The following is an 18,802-nucleotide window of genomic DNA, read 5'->3' on the forward strand; positions in this document are numbered from 1 at the left end:
AGGAGCAGATTGTAGCCCATGTAATGGATAAAAACACGGAGGTGCTTTGGAAGAGCAGGTCTTAGACAGAGAATTCTGATTTGGAGACATGTAACAGAATAGACTGAAGATGCTTCTCTCCCTACATGCCCACTGGTTCCAATGGGTGCAAAGTTAGCTACGTGTGTCCTATTTTAAAAGCACCTCGTTCTCTGTTAGAGAGATCTCTGGGATCCCTCCCACCCCACCTTACCTCCCCGCAGGACATAAATTATGAAAGGCATAGCCTATGACAGTATTTACAACAGACCTTGGAAAGTTAGATTAATACGTATATACAGATCCTCAGTCCTACAACTCTCTAAGGTTTCCTGGGCAAATAAGAAGGGTCGTTCTCTATCCCTCTCTGCCGTGTATTGTTCGGGGGAAAGTGATTTCATGTTGTTGTCCGATAAACTCGCAGCGAGACAATCCATTTAGTTTCTCTCGCTCTTTCTGGTGAGTAAAGAAGATCAACATTTTAGCCCACCAGGGCAAAAGCAGAAAAAGACCCTGCCAACCAGGAGAGTATAGCTCAGTCTTGTAGCTCGTCATCTAGGACTAGGTTATGCATTGAAGTCAATGGCAGTTTTGAGCGTTCAAATCTACGCGGGGTTATGATCGAGCCCTTAATGTTCAGATTTCCCCCATTATTTATTTTCACACCAATACGAGCCAGTCTTCTTTCTGAAGATTCTATCTATGGCTTCATCTATCGCTCTCTATCTCTACTCCCCACAACCTTAGCACCCCTTATTTTGTTTAGAACAATTTCCCAGTGGTTTACTCCCGCTCAGGTATATACAGAATTCACCCTCTAAATGACTCTTTAGTACTTAAGTCTCTGTTTAACTAGTACTTGTGGAGTTAATGTTACAGGCAGTATCACTCCACAGGGGCCTGACTTGGAAGGAGTTCAAATGGTACATTGCGAAGCTACTCCAGGAGTTATTAGTGTAGATGAAAATACTTTGGAGTGGTTATTACACATCTACATTTCTCCGAAGTAACACTTTAGGGCAGTAACCATTATAAATGATACCTGCTCCCTCGTGGCTTTGTTTAATTTAACATGGAGCTTTAGCTCTCACAATTGCCTTGAGCAACCTTAATTACCCTCTCTTCTAATCCCTTCGCCATTCCTTACCAAGTTCTCCAAACTTTTTATGTGACTTCTCTCCTGAGTTTGCCTGGCTTGTTCTGATGTAGCCTGAAGGTCTTGATTGACGCGTGTAATTATAATAATAAAAGATGATGGCTTGGGGAGCCTCTAGCAGCCTTGATTAGCGCAAGGAGCACAGCCCTGGAATATTCATGTTTTCCCATTTAAATGTATGTACAAGTCCATTAAAAACACGGGTTGATTATTATCATTATTTTTTTAATCGGGAACTTCCTCTGCTCCTTTTGTTTTCACAGTGCAGGGGTCCATGTCGTGGTATTTCAAGGCCAGTTCCAATTCTTGGGAACTTGAAAGAGGCCCAAAGCTGGGCGCTCCTAAAGGCTTTCCAGCTAAGCAGGAACTTTTCGAACTTTGATGGGCGTTCCTGTGAGCAACAAATGCTAGGCTACCTTCCGCTTTGCGTCGGGTAAAGTGTCCTGCAGGGGAGAGGGTTTGCTTTATTTGACCACAAAGGCAGGCGGCTCTAGCAGAAGAAAACCCTTGAAAAGTTTGTGCGAAGGGAACTTTTCCCCCCAGATCCCATTGAGAAATAAATGAGAGCAAATTGTAACTTTGCTGTTGGGAAGTCTATATCCAAAGCCACACCAAGAGTCCTCTTGCTTCTATAGTAATGTTTAGGGTTAGCACTCTCTTTTTTGCCTCTGCTAAAAGTTCACATTGCAAAGATCAGCAGTGACAAACTGTGTCTGTAGATGGAAGGCAAAGAGCCATTATCGCTCAGCCTGTCCATAGTCCACTCACTGATACGTTCCCTCATAAAATACAGCAGAGGAGCCAGTGTCAACTTCGGAGAGCATGAAATGCAAGAGATCTCTTTACAATGGGAGCAATGCTCTTCCTGAACAATTCATGCGCTTTATACCTCATCTCCCCGACCACATGCGCACACATTTCTTTTTCTTGCTTGCTTTCTGACAATCAGAATGTGAAGCATACCCACGTCTCTCAGACAGAGAAAGGGAAGAGTGACATGAAGTCACGGCAAGTCCCTTAAGAGAAAGAGCTGGTTGGTTTCCCCCCCCATTCGACTGGAAGTGTTGTATTTAATACCCTGGGATTGACGAGCTAGAGATTGTTAGTGCTATAAGCCAAAACTCGCAGAAGGAGGCGTTAGAAAGTAAACTGCCCGGTCTAGAGAAGTGAAAACCAAAACCACACCTTTCTGATCCGATGTAAAATTCAATGCACAGTGAGTCAGGCTGTAAAATATACGTCGCAGGTGATCAACCTTTTCAAAAGTCTATTACATTTACGAGCTTGAGTGATTCACAGTTACCTTACGGGGGCTGTCGATCCCCTCTACTCCGAAATACACAACTGTTTCGACACAATCAATTATTGACTGCAGTGCTATTTTAAAAGAACAATAAAGCTTACTGCTGTACATTGGAACGCATCCATGCCTTATAAACACCTTGCAGCATAGAGTGAAACATACAAGATATGTTATATGGCGACGAATAAACCTGGTCAGGAAAGTGGTAACGTATCTCTGTGATTGTATTTTTTTTTATTGCGAAATGAGTCATCACCAGTGAGAAGTTGTAATGACTTCACCTCGTACTAGTTGCTGTACCTTCCAGCCCATGCGGGTGGGGACACGACACAATACCTAGCTGTTCTCTGTTTAATTCTCTTACAAATCTCAATGCAAATATTATGCAATAAGGTCACTTAAAATTATGTGGTTTAAAAGCAAATTTCACATTTGCCATGTATCGTTTGGGAGTAAAATATTCCCACCTTCAACAGTCATACAAAGACTCGAGTTTATAGTTTCCCACTAGCTTTAGGTTGCAATGTAACTTTCTTACAGCAAACAAACTGGGAGTATGGATATTGAGGTTTAAAAGAGATGAGGATGAGGTGTGTATATAGGGTGGACGTTTAGGGTGGGACAAAGTGGTTGTAACTCTGCAATCCAATCCGAAATTAAACAATGACAACCTTTGGTACATTTTATTATGTGAACAACACGTGCCCAAAGGTTGCATGAGGAATTTACTGAACTAACAGCATCAGTAGCAAACTACAGTCTATTCCAGGCTGCAGTTTTCAGCCAATCCCATTAGGCCACCTTGAGATCCAAACTTTCAGGCAGAAATGGTGTTAGGATTTTTTTTTTCTTGCGATTCACTGTTTGCCTTTCAGATGGAAAATCTGATCGAATGCAGAAGGATTAAATACAGCTCAGACCTGTCGCCATTAACAGTCGGGGGAAGGGGAGAAGGGTAGGATTTGTTCAGCTTTGATAATTTTTTTAAGTTGAGAAAATTTTTAGTTTTTACCATATAGACAAAGAGGCGGTGACTCCAAATGAAGTGCCCCATCCTTAACCCCTTACACAAACAAATAGACATTTCTCATGGTATGCCAACGGGGTTATCTAGGAGAGTAAATACTACTCATGTGAGTAAGAATTTGCAGGATCGGAGCTTTAGCTTTTACTACTTTATTTTATTACCGTTTGTCTAGTTACTATTTATTAATTATCACATTCACCTACTTTTAGTGTTGCAAATCTATAGCATGTTTACTGCAGTGTCATTTAAATCACTGTACTTTTCCAGTTAGGTTCCTTTGTCTATATTTCTGCTTCACTATTTGAGATTTCTTTAGATCACTCTGTAAAAGAAAAGCTATAGCTTGGAGGACACATACAGCTACTACATCTGTTTTTATTAAGAAAGTAAGAATTGTATTAGAACTAAACCCAAGTCTCTATATCATAAGAGATAACTGATTTCTATACTGTACAGACAGATTTAAAAAAAATCTTATTATTTCTGGGACAGGTAACCTTGATTCAATAGCAAAAAAGTTTTCTTGGGTCTCCTTCCCCCCCCACATACCAGTTATGTGCTGAAGCTTGCAAAACTTTATTTAAATAACTCATCTTTGTAATTAACATAGTTTATGCTTATACATCTATATATCAATATATACATATACTTCATATATAATTTCTCTCACACATATAGTCATAAAATAAACCTTTAAACATTTATACCTGAGAAATATATATATATATATATATACAATTCATATATTACCATAGGAAATTATAATTATTCTCCTACTCATCCATCCTGTAATGGTGACCATTACAGCAGATTCTTCCCCTTTACTCTATATAAGGAAAAGTTTAAGAGCTGATTCCTAACCTACCCACATGGGCAGGTGCCTGGTAGAGATCTGTGAATACTGCAATCCTTTCCTCTTAGACACTAAAGGTATCATCTCTGTTACTTTGTCTCAGCTATTCTGCAATCTAGAATCAGACTGAATGCATGTATAATGTGTATTTAGGTGTAAATGTGTTAATCTTTGTAACACTATAGTTGGAAAATTAAATATAATGTCTAATTACTCCATTACATCAAATTGAAAAAAAAAAAAGTTTAGTATTTAGTCAATGAGGAGCCAAATTTCCAAAAGTATGTTGAGACAAGATTGACATAGTACATTTAAAAATGACAGACTCAAAACCTCACTATTGTAAACAAATACAGAATTTAACTTGTGTCCTGACAGTATCGGGGCATGCCCTGGATCAGGCAAAACTACATTTGTTAGTGGAAACTTTGCCTGAGTAAGAAATAAAGGAGGGGACCCTATTTTGAAAAAGTACTGTGAAACTTGAGTTTACAGCTATCTGCTAATGCTGATAGTCGCATCCAAATTTCTCAATAAGCCTAATTTCCAGCTACATTTATCCACAGTACAAAGGACACACACACGTATCAGTGTTCAACTTTTTAATATAATCTTGCTGCTTTGTTAGTCAATTAATATTGCACCATACACTGGAAACTATATCTTATCAATTAACTCATTAAACCCTAAAAACACTTTAATAAATATAATATAATATAGTAGGAAATATAAATGTTGCCTCAGGGCATACAGAAAATTAGGATGACAGTAAATATTATGCAAATTTGAAAATTTCATAGGTAGAAGTTACAAGTAGATTATTTTTTCCTTCCACTTAACCAGTTTTTCAAGTTAATGGCATGTTAAATAATCATAACTAAAGTGTCTACAAATTGTATATTGGTTCCCTGAGGAACCCTGAGACAAAAGGCTGAGTAAAGAAAAGTAAAACCATTAAAAATTTGGAGCCCTGGATGAATATTTTCAAAAAGTCCATTTAATGATGTGGTCTGATCCCGTGAGTGCTGAGCACCATCAACTCTTACTGAATCCCAGTTGCCTACCATGACCTTTGTTGGGGTGAGGGGGAGGAAAAGATAAAAGGCAGGAAGTCAGGAAAAACGAGGGGCCTGCTTATGTTCCAGGGTCTATTCACCTTTTAAGGGCAAGATAGAACTTCTATAGAAATCAATGGAAAGATTCCCACTGGGAGTTGGATCAGGCCCTTAATGCTAAGTAAAAGCTAGGTTTTGATTTAATCACCCATATTCATTCCTGGTCCAAGTCTATTAACTGATTTACACAAGGTATAAATTTGACTAAATGGACAAAGTACATGGGTGCTATGAATGATGGTGTAAATTACATGTTGTTCATCAGTTGGCCAGAAACTGGTTGTGAATGGCAAAATATTGTGATTTTTATTGTTGAGTGAGTGTACAAAGTGAATGCATTCTTTGAAGACCAAAATCAGCTGTGGTTTTAAGAAGGGGATATACCCATTGAAGTCAATTGCCCTTATTCTCCTCTCACACAAGTATAAACTAGAAATAATTCCACTGAAGTTAATGGAGATACACTGCTGTAAAACTGGAATAACAGATATCAGAATCCAGCCCACTCAGTGTTGTGCCTATTATGCCAAGGGTGATTGAGGCCCTGGGAGTAAGTTAAAATAGACCAGAGTGATTTATCTTTAAAAATTCTGGATCTGATTCAGTTCTTGTTTATACTGGTTTTACACCAGTGTAATTAATTTAACTTCAGTAGAGTTATTCCTAGTTTACATTGGTGCAAGTGAGAGCAGAATCAATTAAATTTACTTCTACACCACTTCCAAACAATAGTGTGCAAGTTACACACAGATCTATTGAGTGAATACCAAATTGGTGCAAGGTTACAGTGCTTTGCCACTTACATTAACTTACAACTCTTTTATGACGACTTGACATCCAGATTCTGTTATCATTTGTACTGCCATAAACTGGAGTAACTCCATTTACTTTAATTGCATTATTCCAGGTTTACACCAATGTAAGTGACAGCAAAATCTGGCCTAGTGCATTGATCACCACTGAATTGAGCCCCGAGACTCTCCTGGGAGTTACACTGGCTTTTTCCAGGCTGCATTTATCTGAATTTGACCCAGTGTCTCAGAGATACAATGCATATAATATAGTCACTTTGAAAGTCCATGCCATCAGTGGAGCTATACTAATTTACACCAGCTGAGGATATGGCCCCTATATAAACAAAATATAAGAGAATAAGGTATTCTGCAGCATCATTATATTTCTGTAAGGGATGTACTTTTTGCAGCTGCCACTTGATGAACAGGAAGCTTAAACTGAGTTGGGGGTAAATGTGATACATGCTAATATATTATTAATGATTATTGTTACTACTGGTGTAGTACCTAGGAGCCCTAGTGATGGACTAGGCCTCCATTGTGCTAGGTGCTGTACTTCTCTTTATGATATGGCCTTATCTTGGTTAGAACCTTCACCTGACTGACCATTCTCTTTCATTTTTCCTACTCCTGAGTTGCACTCAATGATTTATTATACTAAAGTTTTAAGAAAAGAAGACAGATATTCTATATCATACTCTGAGCCACATTGTACAGTTCTTACTCAGGCAAAAATCACATTAATGTCCTGGGAGTTAGGCTAACTTGAGTAAGGGCTGCAGGATTTGGCCCTATTATAGTTATTTAAAATACATTTGATATTTAAATTGTTCAGCAACAGGGCCATATTTTATTCCCACTTAAACTAGTATATATTTGGCCTGTAAACAGTAGAAGTACATACTACACACACACATACACCAGACCTGGTTCTGATCTCATGTTGGTTTTACATTGAGGTCATTAACCCAATTTAGGACAGTGGAGTTCTGGTTTACGTCTGTCTGAATGAGATCATAATCAGACTGTCTATCTCTTTTCATATTTTCCTCTACTAACTCTCTTATTTTTCTTAAGCTTGTCGAATTGTGGTTTAAAGTAGCACAGGTATACACACACAGTAGGAGTTTGGGTTGATCCTTTCTCTATTAAACACTTCCGGGAGCAGTAGTCTTTAGATGGACCCAAATTCGTCCAATTTACCTCTTGTGGTCTCTTTAGCCTCATTCCAACCGATGACTGTTAAGGCAACCTGAGAACGTCTGCCTAAAAATCTCCCAAATGGTCCTGAGACAAGTGGGTCAGAAAGTGCAACATTTGGAACACATATGGAATCCTTGGGCCAGAGCCCGCCCTCAATAAATCTGGAGTAACTCCTCTGAAGAAATGAGAGCAGCATGTGGCCCAACATCACAGTGGAACACCCAATTTAGAAAGAGTTGCTTTGACTCTGTAAAAATCTCCTGAAGCACTGAGGTGCCTCTCACAACGCTGTATCTCTGAGCAGTGAAAAGCAATGGATTTATACCCCAACTGGCATGAGAAGAGAATGAAACCCACTTTGTTGTGCTGAACAACCTGTGGTTTGGATGGAGAAAGAAAAGCGGTTGCTAGAGTCTGGGAAGATGCACCAAGGTGATTGGTGGAGATCCTTCGGCTGTCAAAGCGATCTCAGAGGTATAGCCCCCGCACAGCCCATGGACCTATTCACCATGTCACTGGGGCATTTTACGCAGGTCTATACTCTTTGGCTAGTATACAGAGACGCTGACCCACATCACCTGCCGCTTTGCAGTCGAAACGAGACACAGTCACGCTCTCAGAAGTAAACTGTGTCAGGCCAAGTTTAAACACCAACGCTTAGGCGCTGAACATTATTGTTTCAGAGGTTCATTTAGAGCAGAACAAGCGGAGTAGCCACCATTCATTCGCTGAAAGATGTCTCCATGAGAATGTGAAATCGAAGCGAAAGGAAAAGCCCCCCGCAGAACTGGAGCCTGGCCTGGGGGCGATTCTGGAGTCACTGAGCGCTGGCTGGCTAACATATCTCGGGAAGCAGAGCTAAGGTCTTCCGTGGAGTTCAGTGAAAGGAAAAGCAGCGGCCCCTCCCAAGAGATAAAGATCATGTTTCAACTGCATTTCCTTGTCTTTAGACTGCCTGCAAACTAAGATCTCAAAGCCATTCCCCAGCCCCCTACCACCACCCGCTAAAGAGTTTCCTCAGATCCCTCTGCTCCCAGCGATCAACCCATGTATCGCGCACCCGGGAGTGTAAGGCACCGAGGGGTAGAGGTCTCCATCCCGAAGGCTTTCCACCAGGCGAAAACCATCTTTCAAGGGCACGGGTTATAATCAGTCGTTGTAAAAGTCAAGCCTCAAATTCGCTCCTGCCATAGTTCTCACAAAGCCAAGCCCCAGAAGTGAAACCCAATAGTGTACATCGGTATATTTAAACATTGCCTGGGGCTGAGAAACATCCTACCTGGTGCTGCGCTCAGCCAGGGCGTCGCAGTCACCCACTGTAACTTTTACGCGAGCCCTGGTTTGAGCATCTATATACAACCCGAACGGCGCAACTGGAGACCGTTTGCAAGCAAATCCCGGACTGTCAATTGAACAACGATCAACACCTGGCTAGCTCAAGGAGACGCTCAGGCCACGGGACACAAACGGGATTCGCAAGGGATTTGGAAAACTATTTAAAAGTAAAATTCCTCCACCTCCAAGTCTGGCACAATCACATCCCGGTCTAACCCCAGAGCCCAGCATTAGAGTGATTCTCTGCTGTTCTGTCTATGCACTTGATACTTTTCCAGGAGTTCAGCAGGCATTTCATTCTTCCGTCAGATGACAGGCAGTAGGATGCTAGATTCTCTCTACGGAAAAAGAATCCCGACTCTAGATCTAATTTGTACGAACTCCGTGGAACAAATAAGCAGAATAATTCGAGATTTGGCATTTTTATAAAGGTCGAAGTGAAGTATAAATGAAAGGGAAAAACTACACAGAGAATTTCAGAGAGAATCTACAAGGCTTAAAACACAGAAGCATAACCCCCCCTAAAACAGTCAAAAACATGCCAGAGAAACAACATCAAGAACAAGACACCATGCAACATTCAGTAAGAGCTTGAATGCAGTAAAATAAATGCCTTCCAGTTTTTCAGTGTAGTGAAGTTGGTGATTCCAGAGGCTATCTGAATGCACTTGAGGTTTATAAAGATACTTTAAAATGTTAAATGCATTGTCTTATTTACAGCCCTGCTCACACTCAGTGAATATTTAACTTCATTTGTACAGCATCTAAAATACATATGTATTAGAAGTCTGTATTATGTGTGATAAGACTATAAAATGCTTCTGAGGTTTTATTGACTTCAAATCATGCAATAGGCTTAGGCCTGATTTTTATGCATTTATGCTTTTATATATTTAATGACAATTGCACAAATATTAGTAATTGTAACAAATAATTACATTAAATATGTTATTCCATATGGCTTTTAGACTAGAGTGATGACAGATTATGTATTTAGTGATTATAGTATACCTGGAGAAGAGAAAGCTATTCAATTAAATCAACTGTTTACTTAACATTTTAAACAGGGATTTTAATGCATTCATATTCTTGATGATAAAATCAAAGTGTAAATTAAACAGTTGTTAAGTTATCCCATAATGATGATTTTCAATTTGGCATGGATGATAAGGCTCAAGGTTAACAGAGTTAAGCAGAGTTACCATAATAGTTAGAAAAGCTTTTACTTACCAACTGGTGTAAGTCCATGTTTTATAGATTCCTGTATGTTGCCAGTGTCAGAACTAGAAGACATTATTAGGTATAAATATACAATGTCCTTGGGTATAGGGTGTACAGCATTGAGTTTGGCAAAAGGTGTGGCTTGTAAACTTTTCTGGCCTTGAGACCCAGGCTACAATAACCTTCAGTGAAAGTCAGCAAGATGAACAACAACAACAAAAATCCAAGAATTCAGAAAGTAGCAAGTATGTCTTTCAATGGACTCTGTACTTTTTCCAACATTAGTGGCCTGCCCTAAACCATGTATCCCATTTCATGATATTCTCTAATCAGAAGAATTGAAACTTGTGATAGGTTCGGCATGGTCACATGACTCTGTACATGTTGATAAGAGGACTCTGTTATAAAGTGACAGCAAAAGAGATAAGAACTCTTGGCAGATAATGGCAGAGAAATGATTAACTTAGAAGTGGAGAGGTGCTATGAAGCACAGAGAGTGGAAGGTTGTAAAATTGTGGGGTCAGAAGATCATACTGAGTGGATAAAACCCAGTACCAATGTAAGTGTAATGACAATAAACTCAGGCTTGTGACCTGTCCTCTCGATGTCATCACCTCTTTGCACAGCGGCCAACAAGTATGGCTGTTTTGTCTTCTGTAAATACTCTTTGGATGGCAAAACAAGCAAACGTTAATTTCTTAAACTAGGACTATGTATCTGCTTAGGACTCTATTCCCTGGGTAAGAGCATTAGCAAACCTATGGTGATTTTTTGTCAGACAAACCCATTTTATTGCACCTACTCATTAGACAGGAGACTAACTCCCAACTTGTTTGGATGACAGCCATTTAGTTAAAAGCATACACTATATTTTCAATAAAGCAAGAGCTTTACAGCATGGTTAAACATTGTTATCCTAGGAAAATAATGTATAGGCAATATTGTACTCACAATTAAAGCTGCTTTAATGCAAAAACTTTTCTAATGTGTAGAATCGCTTTGAACAATGCTGAAAATCAATGTTATAAGGGCATGTAGTGCAAATGATCACTACATGTAATTCTGAGCACGTCTGTCGAGCCAAGTTCTGTTCTCAGCTACCCTGGGAGTAAATGCAGTGTAACTTAATTTACTTTAATAGAGTTAGGCTGCATGTACATCCATGTAACTGAGTGCAGAATTTGGCTCATGATGCTTGTTTTTCCTCTTATACCAGTGTAGATCAGGAATAACTTCACTGAAGTCAATGGAATTCCATCAGTGTAAAACTTTTGTGAGATCAGAATCAGGCCTGTCATATCCAGTTTACATTAATTCGAATTTCCAGTCTATTCCAAAATAGAGAAAATTGACTGTGCTGTGGGCCAGATCTAAAGCCTGCTGAAGTCTTTCTAAGGACTTCAGTGAAATTTGCATCAGGCCCTAAAGCAACACATGCATCCTTTTATACATTTTGGAATGGTTGTTGGCTCCATTTAAACAGCACACCGATTGAACTGCTTTTCACTCCTATCCTTCTGGTCAGGACTGAAGCTAGAGCAGGGCATTGGGTGTGGGAGGTTATCTGTAGTGGTTTTCTAATGGTCTGGACTAGGAGTCTTGAACTCCTGAGTTATAATTTGGGCTATAACACTGTCTCCCTCTATGGCCTTTGCAAGTAAGGGTATGTCTACACTACGGGATTAATCCGAATTTATATAATTCGAATTTGGGAAACAGATTGTATAAATTCGATTGTTTGTGGCCACACTAAGCACATTAATTCGGCGGTGTGCGTCCATGTACCAGGGCTAGCGTCGATTTCTGGAGCGTTGCACTGTGGGTAGCTATCCCATAGCTATCCCATAGTTCCCGCAGTCTCCTCCGCCCATTGGAATTCTGGGTTGAGATCCCAATGCATGATGGGGCCAAAAACATTGTCGTGGGTGGTTCTGGGTATATCCTCCCCCCTCTCCAGGAAGCAACGGCAGACAACCGTTTCGCGCCTTTTTCCTGGGTGAACAGTGCAGACGCCATACCACGGCAAGCATGGAGCCCGCTCAGCTCAAGACAGCAGTCATGAACATTGTAAATACCTCGCGCCTTATCGTGCAGTTTATGCTGAACAAGAACCTGGAAAACCAGGCGGCGAGGAGCAGGCTACAGCAGCGCGGCGACGAGAGTGATGAGGATATGGACATGGAATTCTATCGAACCACGGGACCCGGTGCTTTGGAGATCATGCTGTTAATGGGGCAGGTTATAGGCATGGAACACCGATTCTGGGCCCGGGAAACAAGCACAGACTGGTGGGACCGCATAGTGTTGCAGGTGTGGGACGATTCCCAGTGGCTGCGGAACTTTCGCATGCGTAAGGGCACTTTCATGGAACTTTGTGACTTGCTTTCCCCTGCCCTGAAGCGCCAGAATACCAGGATGAGAGCAGCCCTCACAGTTGAGAAGCGAGTGGCAATAGCCCTGTGGAAGCTTGCAGCGCCAGACAGCTACCGGTCAGTCAGGAATCAATTTGGAGTGGGCAAATCTACTGTGGGGGCTGCTGTGATGCAAGTAGCCAAAGCAATCACTGAGGTGCTGCTACACAAGCTAGTGACTCTGGGAGATGTGCAGGTCATAGTGGATGGCTTTGCTGCAATGGGATTCCCTAACTGTGGTGGGGCGATAGATGGAACCCACATCCCTATCTTGGCACCGGAGCACCAGGGTACCCAGTACATAAACCGCAAGGGGTACTTTTCAATGGTGCTGCAAGCACTTGTGGATCACAAGGGACGTTTCACCAACATCAACGCGGGCTGGCCGGGAAGGGTTCATGATGCTCGCGTCTTCAGGAACACTACTCTGTTTAAAGGGCTGCAGCAAGGGACTTACTTCCCGGACCAGAAAATGACCGTTGGGGATGTTGAAATGCCAATAGTTATTCTTGGAGACCCAGCCTACCCCTTAATGCCATGGCTCATGAAGCCATACACAGGCAGCCTGGACAGGAGTCAGGAGCTGTTTAACTACAGGCTGAGCAAGTGCAGAATGGTGGTAGAATGTGCATTTGGCCGTTTAAAAGGTCGCTGGCGATCGCTACTAACTCGCTCTGACCTCAGCCAAAGAAATCTCCCCATTGTTATTTCTGCTTGCTGTGTGCTCCACAATCTCTGTGAAAGTAAGGGGGAGACCTTTATGGCAGGGTGGGAGGCTGAGGCAAATCACCTGGCTGCTGATTACGCGCAGCCAGACACCAGGGTGATTAGAAGAACACACCAGGAAGCGCTGTGCATCAGAGAAGCTTTGAAAACCAGTTTCATGACTGGCCAGGCTACAGTGTGAAATTTCTGTTTGTTTCTCCCTTCATGAAAACCAGCCCCCTTTATTGACTCATTCATTCTCTGTAAGCAACCCACCCTCCCCCTTCCCCCAGCTTTCTTTCAAAGGAAATAAAGTCACTATCATTTAAAAATCATGTATTCTTTATTAAGTGATTATAAACATAGGGAGAGAACCAAGAAGGTAATCTGGGTGAGGTTTGGGAGGAGGATAGGAGGGAAGTAAAAGGCCACTGAATAAATTCAATATAATGACAGCCTTTTGGTTGGGCTGTCCATTGGGGTGGAGTGGGAGGGTGCACGGAGCCTCCCCCCCCGCGTTCTTACACGTCTGGGTGAGGGGGATATGGAACATGGTGAGGGGGGAGGGAGGTTATACAGCGGCTGCAGCGGCACTCTGTCATCCTCCTGCTGCCATTCCTGAAGCTCCACCAGACGCCGGAGCATGTCCGTTTGCTCACGCAGCAGCCCCAGCGTTGCAGCCTGCCACCTCTCATCTGGAGCGTCCCTCAAGACCTCACGTTCACTGGCATCTTTCCTAAATTTAGATACAGTGTCCTTCCACTCATTCAAATGAGCTCTTTCATTGCGGGTGGATTCCATTATTTCTGTGAACATGTCGTCTCGCGTCCTCTTTCTACGCCGCCTTATCTGAGATAGCCTTCGGGACGGAGGAGGGAGGCTTGAAAAATTTGCAGCTGCTGGAGGGAGGATTGAAAGAAAGGAGAGAAGTTTTTAAACTGATACATTTTACAGAACAATGCTTATACTCTTTCATGGTGAAAAACACTATTCACATTACATAGCACATGTGATTTCAGTACAAGGTCGCATTTTCCATCTTAATATTGAGTGCCTGTGGCTTTGGTGTTAGAGATCACAGACGCAGGTCCGGGCAACAGAATTCAGCTTGCAGGCAGCCATGGTAAGCCATTGTCTTTCGGCTTCTGCGCCCTCCTTTCCCACATACCAAGCAAAGCCTGTTGACTGCTGCGGTTTTCCTGTTAACCTTCAGCAGCAGAAAACAAACTAACCCCCCCACCATCCAATTCTCTGGGATGATCGCTTTATCCCTCCCCCCACCGCGTGGCAGGTATCAGGGAAGATCCCTGCAGAAACCAAACTAACCCCCCTGCCCCCCCTCCCGCCATGAATTCCCTGGGATGATCAATGTACCCCTCCCCCGACCGCATGGCTGGTAACAGGGAAGATCCCTGCTAGCCAAACGCGAAAAGCTCAGGGCCAATTCCCCCCCCCCCCCCGTGCTTGGCTAACTGCAGGGAAGGATTTCTTTTCAGCCACAGGCAAACAGCCCAGTAGGAACGGCCACCTCTGTCCCCTTAATTAAGTTCCCGTATTTCAACCAGGTTACCATGAGTGATATCACTCTCCTGAGGATTACACAGCAAGATAAAGAACGGATGTTGCTTGAATGCCAGCAAACACCGGGACCATACGCTGCCAGGCTTTGTCAGGCAATGATACCAGATTACTTGCTGCAAGCATGGCGTGGTCAAGTGTCCTACCATGGAGGACGGAATAAGGCTGCACTGCCCAGAAACCTTGTGGCAAGGCTTTTGGAGTACCTCCAGGAGAGCTTCATGGAGATGTCCCTGGAGGATTTCCGCTCCATCCCCAGACACGTTAACAGACTTTTCCAGTAGCTGTACTGGCCGCGAATGCATCCCAAGTCCTCAGGGCAAATTAATCATTAAAAAACATTTGCTTTTAAACCATGTTTTATATTTTAAAAGGTAAACTCACCTGAGGTCCCTTCCATGGGGTCATGGTCTTGGCTACTGGCTTGGGAGGCTTGGGAGGGTACTTCAGTCAGGCTGAGAAAAAGATCCTGGCTGTTGGGGAGAACGGAGTGCTGGGTGCTCTCTGCAAGCTCGTCCTCCTCCTCCTCCTCCTCCTCTTCCCCATCCGCAGAATCCTCAGGTGTAGCTGATGAGACTATCCCCGACCCGGAATCCACGGTCACAGGTGGGGTAGTGGTGGCGGCCCCCCCCTAGAATTGCATGCAGCTCGGCGTAGAAGCGGCATGTCCGCGGCTCTGACCCGGAGCGACCGTTTGCCTCCTTTGTTTTTTGATAGGCTTGTCTGAGCTCCTTGACTTTCATGCGGCACTGATCTGAGTCCCTATTGTGGCCTCTCTCCATCATGCCCTTGGAGATTTTTTCAAAAGTTTTGGCATTTCGTCTTTTCGAACGAAGTTCTGCTAGCACTGAATCCTCTCCCCATATAGCGATCAGATCCAGTACCTCCCGTGCGGTCCATGCTGGTGCTCTTTTTCGATTATCAGCCTGCATGGTTACCTGTGCTGATGAGCTGAGGTATCTGTGGTATCTGTGGTCACCTGTGCTCTCCACGCTGGGCAAACAGGAAATGAAATTCAAATTTTCCTGGGGCTTTTCCTGTCTACCTGGCCAGTGCATGCGAGTTCAGATTGCTGTCCAGAGCGGTTACAATGGTGCACTCTGGGACAGCTCCCGGAGGCCAATACCATCGAATTGCGGCCACACTAACCCTAATTCGAATTGACAAAATCGATTTTGGCGCTACTCCGCTCGTCGGGGTGGAGTACAGAAATCGATTTTAAGAGCCCTTTATTTCGAAATAAATGGCTCCGCTGTGTGGAGGGTGCAGGGTTAATTCGATTTAACGCTGCTAAATCCGAATTAAAGTCATAGTGTAGACCAGGCCTAAGACATGTAGGGCCTGATTTTCAAAACTGTTAGGTGCACAAACATAAGTACAAAATGCACGACTTATTTGCCTGTGTAGGTATCACAATGGGGTGTGCAAATCAGATATTTGGTCACCCAAATAACCAGTTATTGTCATAAACATTAATTTGTGCATTCTATCATGGTAACTATGCATGTGCCGTGTAAATTCATGCAACATTTGAAAACTGGGCTCCTTAATGTCTCATCTTCTGTTTTCTCACCTGTATAGTGGGATAACTATACTTATGTACCTCACGGGAGTGTTGTGAGTATTAATTTGTATGTTGTGAAAGTGAAAAGTGTTGGGTAAATGCTTATTATTTTTTATTATTGACAAAGCTTAAATTTACATGCCAGAGTAAATGGCTACATTTAATAATACTAGGCATGTCTCTACAGTCACTGAAATATGTTGAAGTGGGTTCATGTTTATCAAAAAACGGAGACAATTCTGACTGATTTTATAGGAAAATCTGATTTGATTCAAATTCTGTATCTGCTCTTGATTCATGTGATGATCAAATGAATTTGAACTTCAGGTTATAAAAATGAAAAACTCCCCCACCCCTCCAATCAGGGACTGTGTATTTTCTATTTAGGTCTCAAGGGTGGTGGTGGTGGGGTGAGGGTTAAAATAAAAGAAATGCTGCAAATGATATTGTGATTAGATACTTTCCACTGTGTCATTAGAGACAGTGTTTTAGCTTTCTTGGCCCATATACAAGAGTGGCTATAAAGAAATCTGCAGTACATGGGACAGATACACTAAATCATAGGAATTCTAAAGAAAGTCCATGGTTTTGGCTTCAACTTCTGTAGCTCCTTTCCTTTTTGCATCAGTATCAAATGTCAAGGTCATTTAAAAATGCATCTCCTTCCCTTGATGATACATTGTCTCCAGTGATAGAAGAATTTGTGCCAGGTGCAGAGACAAAGAGACTTTTAACTTTCCTTAGTGCCTGGGCCAATGGGAAGGAGGAAAGTTATAGGAAAACTCAAGGACATCCTACATCAGCTTGTAAATCAGCCATTACTTAGCAAAAGGGACTCAGGCTCTGACTGAGTAAAGTACTTAGGGATGTGTGTAACTTTAAGCATGTGAGTAGTCTCATTGAAATCACATGCTTAAAGATAAGCGCGTGCTTAAGTATTTGCTGGATCAGGAACTTAGCGTTGTGTTCAGAGAAGTCAGTGGTAAAACTCCCATTTGGCCTTAATGAGATCAGCTTTCCCTTGTTGTAGTTATGGCACCATGCAATAGTTTTCTACCTCTGTGTGCTCCGTACTTTGTTTCTTCTGATAAAACCAAGAGAAGGCTTTTGCAAGGTGATACTTTTACAATTTTATTTTTCCATCCGTGGTCATATAGGTCATGAGGGGAGCTAGGAAAATGTGGAGTAGAAACATGCTTTACCAATGTTTTTTTCATTTATTGCCAGATGAAAAAGTTGGTGGTTTGTAAAAAGATTGGCAAGGATTCCTACACTGAATCTTGCTTATGTAATCCTTTGCAACTATTTGCCACAATATGGAGTTGGAAGGAATTTTTCATATACTGTGAATCACATCACATTATCACTGCATGCATTTTCATGGGGCCTGAGCTTGGCAGGAGAGTAGCCCTTTTTCTAAAGGATACCTTGCACCGTGGCTTGATGAATACACAGTGACCTTTTGAAATAGCTCTAAGACCCCAGTTTGAATCTCTGGTTGTAAATCTAGTGAGATCAGTCTGGAGTTTACCCTTCTCTTTCAGCTTTTAAAACATTGCTCTCTTGGTATCTGGTACATCCATCAATGTCTTTTTATGCCATCGCAGGAGACCTTCCACCTTTTATAGACACATAAGACAGTGAAGATTAAAATTTTTTCTCATTCTGTGTAAATAGAAGGGTGTGTCAATGTATGGGTGTGATTCTCCTGCCACTGAAGTCAATGGCAAAATTGCTATTGATTTCAGTGGTAGTCAGATCAGGTTCCCTGTAACACTCATGCTAATTGGCATAAATAGCGAGGATTACTCATGTGAGTAAGGTTTATAGAATCTGACCCTGGGTTTGCAAATCTTGGTTTTACTTCATCCATTCAAATATTCATCCTGATACTGCGATACACATTTAGGATTCATTTGAAATATCTTGTGCATTTTTTCTTTATTGATACATTTTATATTATTTTTGATGTTCAAAATATTTCATTACCAAAATAGCACATTAGGTAGACAACCGTGTTTTTTTTTTCTTTCTTTTTTCTGTATTTCCATAAAAGGAGAATCTGATCGATCCACCGATCTTTAACTTTCTGTTGTGAGTGTTTCAGTAAAAAAAATAAAAGTTATAATACTGAAAGTTCTGATTTAAGCAATGTATTTCCTGCAGCTGATTCCAAATGACTATGATCATAGAATGTATTTGCATCATGAAATTATTGGTTCTTTTTATTCTCTCCCCCTCCCCCCGCTCCATAAAATGAAGCATATATTAGAACTGGAAATACATTTCAGAATCTGCCACCTCCTAGTTCTGGGTTTAAATATATTCAAACTAGCTTCTAGAAAGAGAAAGTAGTAGACTAAAGAATGGTAATATTACTATAGTGAAAATAAATGCTCGAACCTTCAAACTCTTACTCCTCCTATAAGGAGTCTCAACTCTTGTATTGCAGTGGATGAATAATTCATTAATAAATAATTTAGTTGGGGTCTGTCCCAATGGCTGACTTCAAAGGATCC

The 18,802-nt window shown here is 41.8% G+C and overlaps 1 protein-coding gene across 1 annotated transcript in view; it reads right to left on the bottom strand.

The window, feature by feature from the left end:
* The window catches only part of NR5A2 (nuclear receptor subfamily 5 group A member 2), a 124,650-nt gene extending 114,552 nt beyond the window's left edge, over positions 1 to 10,098 (bottom strand). The window contains exon 1 of the mRNA XM_065409483.1: positions 10,035 to 10,098. Coding sequence (XP_065265555.1) covers positions 10,035 to 10,098 — 64 coding nt within the window. The remainder of the gene's footprint in view (positions 1 to 10,034) is intronic.
* Between the last annotated feature and the right edge of the window lie 8,704 nt (positions 10,099 to 18,802).

This window comes from Emys orbicularis, chromosome 8 (assembly GCF_028017835.1).
Source record: "Emys orbicularis isolate rEmyOrb1 chromosome 8, rEmyOrb1.hap1, whole genome shotgun sequence".
NCBI lineage: Eukaryota > Metazoa > Chordata > Testudines > Emydidae > Emys > Emys orbicularis.